The 12,060-nt window shown below is 43.1% G+C and overlaps 1 protein-coding gene across 2 annotated transcripts; it reads right to left on the reverse strand.

Moving 5' to 3' along the window:
- Positions 1–376: 376 nt before the first annotated feature.
- RERGL (RERG like) lies at positions 377–9,288 on the reverse strand (the record flags this gene model as incomplete). 2 transcript variants are annotated; one of them, XM_082012815.1, is made up of 5 exons in its annotated part: positions 377–659; positions 1,774–1,916; positions 6,630–6,703; positions 9,052–9,108; positions 9,237–9,288. In XM_082012815.1, the coding sequence occupies 5 exons, from the start codon at positions 9,286–9,288 to the stop codon at positions 377–379; spliced, it is 609 nt and encodes a 202-aa protein (XP_081868941.1). The 2 variants fall into 2 exon arrangements, with proteins under 2 accessions (XP_081868941.1, XP_081868940.1); XM_082012814.1 differs by having other exon boundaries at positions 1,774–1,922.
- Positions 9,289–12,060: the final 2,772 nt, after the last annotated feature.

Below are 12,060 nucleotides of genomic sequence, written 5' to 3' on the forward strand. Positions count from 1 at the left end.
GAGTTTATTTTAAAATAACTGTTTATATTTCAGTTGCTGAAATAGATACAGATAGAAGCTCTATCCAAGACCATGCTGGTGTTGAATAAGTACAGACTAGAACTCTCCTCTGAAGAACTTCTAAGATAAAGGGTGAGAGGAGCATCTTAGAGTTTAAGTGACATAGCCCTAGCACAGTAAATCTGTAGTAGAACTGGAAATAGAAGGTCAGGTCTTCCAGGTCTAGACCCTGTCCACTTGACCATACTATCTCCTGCCTTTGGTTTCTACTGTCTTACACCTCCAGACATTGACCTTTGGAGGAAATTGACTGAATCCCAAGAGCTGCCCCTGCTCCATTATTTCAGCTTATTCCTACTTCAAGACTAACCATCTTTTACACAGATTTCCTTCTCTTTCCAAACACATTGTTGATTAACTTGGCCATTGACTTTGATCCACTTGGTCGTCTCTTTTCCTTCATTTTGAAATTTGAGGTGATATTCCTCAAGACTTTTGTGAACATTACCACAACTTCCTGATAATGTTCTGCTGCAGACAGTTCACAGAATTGGCACTTGTTATCAATCGCCAGCTTTTGACCTTCATCCCAGCCAACTTCTCTCATGTGGCATAAATCCTGTTTATTACCGACCAAAAATACTGATGACTCGACCATTCTGAAATCAAAAAGGTTCCAATTAGAGAAAAGATACATTATAATACCATGCTGTATGCAGGGCTATATACAGTATGTATGAAAAGTATGTATGTTCAGGGTAATAGGCATTGCAAAAAAAACCGAAAAGAACAAACCAACCCCCTAACCTTGCCAAGCAGAGTTATAGTTTTCCATTTGCTGTAGTCAAAGGATTTTCCAGACAAGCTACTCTCTACCAGCAAGTTTTCATTTGGTTCCTCTACTCAGTGAATTCATGTATTTTTCATCCACTGCAGTTTTCATACTCTATACTGCTGAGTATATTGTCAGCTCCTAGACTTCATGAAGAAGCAAGCTAGTCATTATTGCCATTTGTAGATAAAAGAATAGAGTCAAAGAGATGCATCAGTGTCAGTGACATAATTCAGAAAAACACAGGAATCCTAATTCTGAGCTTTTGCTAAAATTACCCCTTCCAGAGAAACTTTAATTAAGAAAGGTCAGCAGTAAAACAGACAGATAAGTGGTTTTTTTAGGTTTTTTTTGCTCTACTTCTGATACAAGTAAAGGTTTTTGCTCTCATTTATTTAGGAAGCACCTCAGCTGACTGATGCAGGAATACACACCACCACCTGTACTCAGACTTGCAATTTTGGTCATTCTTTTTGAAAGTTAAATAGTTTGTTTCTTACCATATGGTCACCCATGTGCACAAATAATGTTGGGGTCACTGCTAAAGGTAGTTTAGGAGACATTCATGGTGGTATATCCATTTATTGTGGGAAATGCTTTCTTCAACCCCCACCTTGGTGCATCTCCATTGGTCATAGAATTGAGGAGTAAAAGCATAGACTGGCTGTGCCAGCTTTTTTACCCATGTAAATTTCTGGCAATTATTAAATAGTAGTGCTGTAAGAAATAAGAACAGAAATACTGACGTACTTGGCTTTGGATACAGTGAAATAGATTGCAATTTGCCATACAGATTACCTTCCGGTACCTTATTGTTGGTATTGTGTTATGCCACTAGGATGCTACTGGGTTTTAATTGCTACTAGAACGCCTACAGCTCACAGAAATGTTCTCAGCTTTTTTGTACATTTGCCGAGGGAAACAAAAATAACACCACTTACTTTTTGCAAGCTCCTATGTGGGACTCTCGAATCCTGTACAGCAACGCTTTTGCAAATGCAAATGATGCTCTGTCGCTGATGTCGTAAACAATGATAAATCCATCAGCCCAGTGGAGCTTGTCTGTGAGGGAGAGCTTCCCCCGCTGTGGCTGAAAAGTTCAAATTCACATGCAAAAAGAATGTTACTGTTGTCACTTCAGAGCATTCTTTGTCACTGTGAATGTGAGAATGCTGTATCTTTTCTTGCAAAAGGTATTAATAGGTCTAGGTGCTGGCATTGAATTCAGGTAAGCCCTGCTACAAAGGCCTAATAAATAACCATCACTAAATATAGCACTTTGGATCATCAACAAATTCATTATGAAACAGTTATGCTTTGTTTAAGAGGTAAAATTGCATAACCTGTACAGCCATTGCCTATGCTGAAAATTCTGCAGAGTTCCAGGAGAACGAAACATACAGGAGCCACTTGTATTTGCACTGTTTCTGGTTATAGCTGTTTTGTATGTTCCTAATATGCTGACTGCAGTGAGCTTAATTTGTTAAAAATTCTTTGTTCCCACTCACTTCTTCCATTTCTTTGCATTGTTCAAGTCTAAAACAGTATTTACCTACAGGATAACCTTCTACAGGGCTAGGAAAAAAAAAATAATCTCAATTCAAGCTGCAGTTGACTTAATAAAACTGATGACAAAAGTCATGCAAGTGATAATGGGATTATCGCGTGTCCAAAGAAGGCCAACAAAGCTGGTGAGGGGTCTGGAGCACAAGTCTTATGGGGAGCTGGGGTTGTTTAGCCTGGAGGAGGCTGAGGAGAGACCTTATCGCTCTCTACAACTACCTGAAAGGAGGTTGTGGCGATGTGGGTGTTGGTCTCTTCTCCCAAGTAACCAGTGATAGGACGAGAGGAAATGGCCTCAAGTTGTGCCAGGGGAGGTTTAGACTGGATATTAGGAAAAATTTCTTCACCGAGAGGGTGGTCAAGCATTGGAACAGGCTGCCCAGGGAGGTGGTGGAGTCACCATCTCTGGAAGTGTTCAAAAAACGTGTGGATGTGGTGCTTCAGGACATGGTTTAGGGAACATGGTGGAGCTGGATTAATGGTTGGACTTGATGATCTTGAAGGTCCTTTCCAACCTTAGTGATGCTGTGATTCTGTGATTGTACCGAGTCCCTTCACCCCAAGAAAGTGTCACACTTCAATTTCGAGAAAGCAAGAGCTGCAAACTGTCCCATTAAGCTAAAGAATGTAATTTCAAGACTATTTTAAATTAATTTATCCCTGCAGATGACATGTCAGCTGCTAGCAAGACCATGTGACCCAAGATAGGTAAAATACTGGAAGCTGACAAAAAAAAAAAAAAGAAATCTATTTTTGGTCTGTGGAAAATCCATCTTGGATAGTAATTTGAGGACTGTTTAAGTTGTTCCTTCACTAGTTTACTATTTTGCTCCTTGCAATATATAGTCTCCACCAACATCGCACTCTGGTTTTCCTGATTAGCTCAGCATCAGGGCAGCACTGTAGCATCATACAATCTTTGGGTTCGAAGGGACCTTTAAAGGTCATCTTCTCCAAACCCGCTGCAGTGAGCAGGGACATCTTCAACTCGATCAGGTTGCTCAGAGCTTCGTCCAACCTGACCTTGAATGTTTCCAGGGATGGGGCATCTACCACCTCTCTGGGCAACCTATTCCAGCGTTTCAGCACCCTCATTGTCAAAAATTTCTTCCTTATATCTAAACAAAATCTACCCTCTTTTAGTTTAAAATCATTACCCCTTGCAACAGGCCCTGCTAAAAAGCCTGTCCCCATCTTTCTTATAAGCCCCATTTAAGTACTGGAAGGCTGCAATAAGGTCTCCCCAGAGCCTCCTCTTCTCCAGGCTGAATAACCCCAACTGCCTCAGTCTTATCATGAAGATAAGCTGTGCTGGGAAGGCTATAACTTACCATAAGACATGGTAACTCAATGCTGGCAGTGAAAGGAGATGCACGAGAAAAAGATGAAACAGGTTTCCAGAACTATTTGAATATTTCAGTATCTTTAATACAACAGTTTTTTAATATTGTGGTGACTGTGCAGCAGGTTTAGGGGCAGGAAAGGTGACTTGTGTATGTCTCAGCTGTTTCCCAGATGGATCATAGAATATCTGAAGTTGAAAGGGACCCACAAAGATCATAGAGTCCAACTCCCTGCTCGTCACAAGACTATCTAAAAGTAAATCATATGACTAAGAGCATCATCCAGATGCTCCTTGAACTCTGGCAGGCTTGGTGCCGTGACCACTTCGCTGGTGAGCCTGTTCAGCAACCCACCATGCTCTCAGTGAAGAAACTTTTCCTAATGTCCAATTTGAACTTCCCCTGATGCAGCTTCATTCCATTTCCTTGTGTCTTATCACTGGTCACCAGAGAGACGAGATCAGCACCTCCCCCTCCCCTGCCCTTCTTGAGGAAGTTGTAGACTGTGATGACATCACCCCTCAGCCTTCTCTTCTCCAAGCTGAACAAGGCAAGTGACCTCAGCCACTCCTTGTAAGTCTTGCTCTCAAGGCCTTTCACCACCTTAGTCACCCTCCTCTGGACACACTCTAATAGTGTTATGTCCTTATACTGAGCTCCCAAAACTGCACACAGTACCTGAGGTGCTTTACCAGTGCAGTGTAGAGTGGGACAATCACCTCCCTTGACTGGCTAGCTATGCTGTGCTTGATTCACCCCAGGACACAGTTAGCTCTTTTGGCTACCAAAGCACACTCATACTCAAACTTGCCATCAACCCAAAACCCCAGATCTCTTTCCACAGCGCTGTTCACCAGCATCTCATCCTCCAATTTGTACCTATAACCAGGATTACCCCATTCCAGGTGGGCAATCCACCACTTGCTCTTGTTAAATTTCATAAGGTGGGTGACTGCCGAGCTCTCTAGTCTACCCAGATCTCTACCCTCAAGGGAATCCACAGGTCCTCCTAGTTTAGTATAATTAGCAAACTTACTTAATGTACGTCTAATTCCTGGATCCAGATCATTTATAAAAACTGTCCCTAAAACTGAGCCCTGGGGAACTCCACTGGTGACTGGCCACCAGCCTGATGTAACCTCATTTACTATAACCCTGAGCCCAACCATCAGCCAATTCTTCACACAACGTATTATGGGCTTGTCTAGCTGTATGCTGGACATTTTGACCAGAAGGATACTGAGACATAGTATCAAAAGGTTTACTAAAATAAAAAAAAAAAACACCCCACATCTGCTGGCTTCCCTTGATCAACTAGATGGGTGACCCTGTCCCTGTCATAAAAGGAAATTAAGTTAGTTAAGCAGGGTTTTCCCCTCATGAACCTGCAATGAAGAGACAGTAAGCTTTGCAGAACAGGGATCCAGCTACTAAAGCCTCAGAGAACAGCAAGATTCCAGGAAGCAGAACGAAAAATGGGGACTCTTCCCTCCCTTGTTTTGCCTCCTCTCCGATACAGCTTTTCTTATCCAGCTCCCATGGGATACAGGACCTCCATACCCTATCCATCACTCTTCTAGAATCACCAGTTCTATCAGACAAAAAGCAATACCACCACTACTCACTGCCTATGTCCCTGCAGGCACTGAAGAGAAGCCAGGAAGAGAACAGCAGAAGGCAGCAAAGAGCTAAAGTTAAGCCTTGTTCCTAAGGCAGAACTGGGACAAGAGGGCTCAGTGAATGCTGGCAGAAGGAGTTGCCTGTAACACAGCTGATCTCTCTGGTCTTCTTAAAAGCAAAAAGGTGCCCAAACTGTTGCAAGCAACGTCTCTGCCTATAACGTAGTCTAATCTGTGTTACCCTAGGTAGCTGCTACTCCCAAAGTTTCAAGTATCTTAATAGAGAGTTGTTCACATGACACAGGATTTAATATGACAGTAAGCGGAAGCTATAGGTAGGCTTAGGAAAGAGGTTTGAGGTAGGTGGAAACAAGCCTACAGAACAGTAGCTTCTAACAGATTGCATGGCAAGAGAGGACTCCATAGCATAACATGGCACAGTGGCCATTTCAGGATCCCCATTGCCCTGGGACAAGCAATGGTGTTGCTTATCTCTAGGAAGAATGGGTTTTTTTGGTGGTTCATTTTATGTGCTCACTGGGTTAGGTTTTTAAGTCCTTGAACTTAAGTCTGAGTCAGACTTTCAAGTGCTTTGGCATTAGCTTTCGTTATCCCAGTTATTAAGAGGCAATATCTCTGCCCCAAATGGAACCTTGCGAGCTAATGCTATTAGCCAGACAGACCTACCTAGGTCTGCATGTGCTATGCAGTCCCAAAGTTTCTTTATTCTTGTAATAGGAGGAAAGAAATTAATACAAAAAGCTTTATTACAAAGTGGCTTATTGTGATCAAAGTTCAGCTGTCAACACGTACAAGCCTGCATTATGGCTTTCCTTGGATCTGTTCTGTGAATGCAGGTTTTACTTCCAGGCCTACCTACTTTGACTGTTTCTGCAGACATTTAATAAACTGCTTGCTTTATAAACTAAATTTCATCCATTTAGGGCATTTGAGAAAACTGCATATAATACTATAACTTATCTCTGTATTTACCTATAAAATGCAGAAATGGGAAAAGTTATTTCTGTTAGCAATATTCCAAAAATGCAAAAGCATTTACAGAAAATTTAAGCTATGAAGGGCTTCTTCCACGAAATGGGAAAGTACTAAGCAGTTTTGAGCCACTGCAACTATGAAATCTGAGTCTTTTCAAAAGAGCCAGCAAGCACAAATTCCAAGAACCAGACAGAAAGTTTGTAACCCCCCCGACTGTTTCTACCGTTACGCAGTTAGAATGAGGAACAGCCTTTCTTTGCCCTCTAGAATTCTTACCTGTGAACAAGGGTCAAAGATTTCCAAGTGTATCTGCCTCCCATCCAGGCATAAGTGTTTAGTGTAGATGCATTCTAAAAGACACATGGCATTCAAAGAAAACCAGCATTAGAGTGACTGGAGATGGCAGTCAAAAGAAAAGGTGGTAAAGGTGAGATTCACTAATACTGAGGGGAACTCCCTGGGTATTGTTTGGTTTTGGGGTTTTTTTGTGTGTTTGTTTTGGCCGGGTTTTTTGTTTGGTTGTTGGGGCTTGTTTGGTTGGTTGTTTTTTTTCACACCATGAAAACAAACATATTTTGCAACACCTGAACTGCCCAACCCCTTAGACTGACTAACACCACTTCACTATGGTGTTCCCATGGAAGCACTGGTGCAATAAATACTTTCAGACCCTAGTTTTCCTGTTCCAAAATGGAGGCAAAGGGGATGCACAATGCTCAGAATCAGATAAATGGTGATGACTACTCAGCTTGCTACCAAAGTTTAGGATTATGAAAGTAGTAAACCAGCCTATGTGTAAGTTCTGATTCTGCACAAAAGTCATTATTTGGTAATAATATTTATTTACTATGAAATCTTGTGCTTTAAGAGTTCTCATGCTAGGTAGCATTAGATCAATAGCATTTACAGGATCATGTACCTAGACTAGATCTTAAAATATTTCTGTAGTGTCTGTTCTCCACCAGCCCTAGCAACCCAGGCAACTCTGGTGCAGACAGACCATCATTATTATTTTAAGCAGTAGGCTGTTTAAGCAAGTATAACCAACTTGAGTTCATGGCACTGGTCACCAACAAGCTGTCTACAGTGTAATTCCTCATAGTGACTGAACTACAAAGACAAGAACTCGTCCTGGCACTACTGAACATACACTTCAAACTGTATGTAATGAGGGTATAGACAAGGGCTATGGTCTCTGGAACTAAGCATCTTCAGTTCAGCACCATGTTCTTCTTAAGAATCCTTCATGCATGTCTTAAGAGTTCATCTGATCATAAACTATCATTCTCAAGTATCCCAGGGTACCAAATATGCAGCCCCTTGGTGGTTTCCGGAATTAAACAGATTTTTAATTAATACTTTGACTTCACTAAAAGCATTCTAGGATGATCTTGTACTTTATCACTCTTATTCCCACTTTTCTCCTACTTCCTCCTGCCTAGAAATAGAGCTAAACTTAGCTTACAACAAACATTTGTTTAAAAATGAAAATGCTTTGGGAGTTTGACATGCCTTTTCTGATACTTGCAGTGCCGCAGGGTCAGAACAAAGGAGACCTGTTTTCAGTTGTAGGTGGCTTAGAACACACATAGAGCACAGAGAGCACTACATAACTTCCATGTGACAGCTTAGACTTAGATAAAACATCTGGGACAAAAACTGTCTGTTCAGTCTGTGTTTGTATAACAACAACGTTAGTAGAGCACTTATGTACAGCTATAGTTTCAGAGTAAGTTCATCTGGATACATTCAATACAATTTAGCTTAGTACTGCTTTTTTATTTATTTATGGATCATGGAATGCTACTCTGATTTTTTTTAAAAAGAGGCTTTTGGAACCAGTCTTTCCCTTTAGGAAGGAAAGTGAGATAGTGGGCTCCCTTCCTTGTTAAGTTTTGGGACTTCTCATGCGCCATCAACTGCGGTCGCACACTTCCAAAGGTGATCACCTATCAGTTAAATAGTGCTTCTACCTGGGATGTGAAAGTTCACATCCTGCTTTGCCATTTTCCAAGATTTTATAAGTGCCTTAAAGATCAGCATATTTGTTCCGGCATGAATGAGAAAGTCTATCCTCAGCACAGTGAGGCTTTCCACAACGGTATCAAATCAGTGCATTCCTGCAAAAGCGGGGGGGGCTTTGCATTATGCTTTCATTAAGCAGTGGTGCCTGATAAACAATCTGTTCCAGCTCTCCTCTAGAGCTGAGAAGGAGATATTCAATATAACAGGTGTTGGGTTTGGGTGGTTGTGGTCTCCCCCTCCGTCTATTTCTTTAGTCTCTTCTTCATCTTCTCTCTGATTGAGCTTACTATATTCTACCCGCACTTCGCACATGCGGCCCGGTTATCTTTCCTTCCTAAGTCCCCTCACAGCTGCTTTGCGACGAGCACTCCGCCAGCCCCGGTGCCGGGGCGCACTGCTGGAGTTTCAAGCGATCGCCCCACGGACACCAGCCGTGCCTCTTCCCGTCCTCAAAGCCAACACCTCGTCAGGAACTCTCGCTGATAAGCAAGCGGAAACTTGAATTTTTTTCCGAAAAAGTTCTGTGAAACTGCGCTTCTACCCGATTTCTTGTTCGAACAAGTGTCTGAAGCGCCGCATGGGGAACCCGCAGAGCCCCGAGGAGAGGCCCCACGCGGCGCCCGCCCCCGCCCCGCGGCGGGCCCGCTCCCACCGCCCCCGCGGCGGCTCTCACCGGCGCTGGACGCGTACTCTCCGATGAACCGCCTGGTCAGAAAACGCACCGCCAGCGCTGCGGGAGGGAAGCAGACGCCAGGTTTAGCGGGGTCCCGTCTCGCGCCCCCAAATTTGAGGTCAAGGAGGACTGGGGGGGGGGGAAAGAGGGTGGTGTTACCAGGGCCGCCCCTCTCCCCGCCTTACCCGATTTGCCGGCTCCGCTACCGCCCAGCACGGCCAGCTTCACCTCGGTCATACCGCCACCAGGCCGCGCCCCGCCGCCTCCATTTCTTTATAGCCGCCGGGGCCGGACGCGGCCCCTCCGGCAACACCGCCCTGCAGCCCGCCTCCTCCCTGCTCCCCCCCCCCCCGCCGTCCCCCGGCCGCTTTCCCCGCCCCACCAGCGAGGCCGGTAGGTACAGCATCCCGCGGGGGGTCGGCAGTTTTCATCTTCTCTGACAGGCGCCCTCCTCCTCCTCGTCCTCCTCGTCCCTTCCGTCCCCCCGCGTCGTCCTTCAGCGCGCAAACTTTCCTCGGGCGGCCTTCCCGCCTCCCGGCCCGGCCGGGCCCGGCCCTTCCCGGCCCGACGCCTCTTGCTTGCCCGTGGGGCTGGCTGGCGGGTCCCTCGCCGCCTCCTCCTCCCCTCGCTCCCGGCCCAGCCGTGCCCAAAGAGGTTAGAAGCTAGGGAGAAGAACAGGGAAAATAAAAAAAGGAGAGAAGGAAAAGACATTCTCCAGCTCTGTGTGTGTGTGTGTTTATTTTTGCTGTAAGTTTCTTTGCAGGCTGTCGTTCTTTTGTACAGGAATGTGAAAGTGAAGAAACTGAAGTGATTCTTTTTTTTATTTTAAATGCTTCTGAGATAACTTGTTAAAAAGTGCTTTGTGCTTCTCTGGTGTTATCCGCCCCGGGTTTCAAAACTCTGTCATCACTCACTAAATCTCTACTCTTGCAAAAACTTTTTATGTGTGTGAATGTTTTTATTGAATTCAAATTTAAAGTTACGTGGTGGACAGTGCTTAGCTGAGGCTTACAACACTTCTCTGAAGGAGGAAAATATGACAGATGTGGAAGGTGAGGCACAAAGGGCTAAACCCGCAGAAAAGACACTCTAGCATCAGCTCTACCTCTGATTTCATTATGAAGCTTCTCAAGTGCTCTCTAAGGGCTATTATCTCTGAAAGCGCATAAAATACTTGGGTCCATAGGTTTAGTTAGCCCACTAGTGAATAAGAGACTGCTGTAGCGTCTAGGTTACACTTGTATACTTAATCTCTTCATGTTTATTTTATTTGGTTTATATGACTTGAATATATTTATTTATTCTGCTATTTTTACTCTCTTCTGATGAAACTGCTGTTCATTGTATAAAAGCTTCAATAAAGAACTGCTTCAGCATACTTGCTAGTGGGTATTACAGATACAAAAGATCTACATGAGCTCAAAAAAAGACACAAACAAGGTATTTGAACATATGTTTGTTACAGCTGAAGGAAATGCTTAGTGGAGGACAATATATTTAAGAATAAACATGCAGACACAACTTGGCTCTAAAGTCCCTGACTTAGAAGTTGCTAATAGCTGGAGGTGTCTTCAGGGGATGCCCCTATCTTGCTCTATGGGTTTGGTTTTTTTGTAGTTTTCTGCTACTGCTCACTCACAAGACAAAAGTTACTGTCTAAAAAGAACTTTACTCTGACTCTTTATAGCTATTTTAACATTAGTTTTTGAAATAGCTGGATGCTGAGGTCACTGGAGTCAATATTGGTATAACTGGCACAACATAGCATTTTATTATTTCGTATACATTGAAAATACTGAAACAGGAAAGTCTAAAACTGCTTATCCATGTGCACCCGTTATCAAGGTTGTGGCTTTTGCAGGCATTTTAAATAAATGGTTCTGATGTTCCCTTTAAGCAGAGATGTGAGCTTTGAACCTGGCTTTCTCACAGCTCAGGAATGTACTTTAGTTTCTGTTGAAGCACGTGCAGACTGTCACTATACCATGGAAAGGCCGATTAACGCAGTTTTAACCACTACAAAACGGTCCATGGTACAGGAGAACAGATGCTAACTCCTAAGAAGGAGTGTGCTCGAAATACACTCCTCAGGTTGGCATTTTCTCCCTGATTTTTTTTTTTCAGTCTTTGCTCATTCATGGCAATGTTGGTTTATTATAGTCCTGTCACTCATTCCTGCCCCTGTGGCATGATGGGCCAGCAGAGCTCTTTGTGCAGGTGTGTTGTGAAACTGAACAGGGAAATAATCACGTTGTTCCAGCTCAATAAATTCTGTGATAGAGCCATAGTGGAGATTTCCCAGTAACTGAGGAAAGACTTGGGTCTGTTTCAGACACTCTTGCAGCCACGCGAGCACAAGGAAAATCAGAAGGTGAGAGACTTCACTGTATAGGAAGCTTAGGCATTTAATATTAAGGATGTGACAGCTTGTTCAAAATCAAGTGCTGCAGTCCTGAGTGTTGTAATGAGATGTGAATTATCCAAACTCTTATTTTATGCCCCTGGCAAAGTTAAAAACAGACTCTAACTCCCCTGTTCCTGTTACTGGGACTTAACTACATGAACACTTCTCTCACCTAGAGAGCAGATGTGATAACTAAATTAGGGTGTTGCCCATGTTAAAGAATATACTGCATGGAACTTTTATTTCTTTTAGTAATACAAAAAAGTTTCTTAAGAAAACTGAGGCAGTTTGTTGCGTGTATTCTGTATGCATATTCCTTAAAGCATTAGAGAAATTAAGTTTCAATTGAAGATTAAACAACATGGAGATTTCTTTTCTGAAAGGCTGTCTTTCTGCATCGCTTCCCAGAACTAAATGGAATTGAGAAAATTTATAATGGAAGGAATTCCTGAGTATCCATTCTAAAATTGTTAATTTTAATCTTATTTGTAAACTTTTCTATCCATTTTCTGTTATTACTGCTGCATTTGTGTTTTACAGGTGTATATTCAGAAATACTTTTTAATTCCTTCACACATGGAGGGCAAATCTCAAATTTCTTTTAC

The sequence above is a fragment of the Phaethon aethereus genome (assembly GCF_964289735.1).
Source record: "Phaethon aethereus genome assembly, chromosome: 1".
Lineage (NCBI taxonomy): Eukaryota > Metazoa > Chordata > Aves > Phaethontiformes > Phaethontidae > Phaethon > Phaethon aethereus.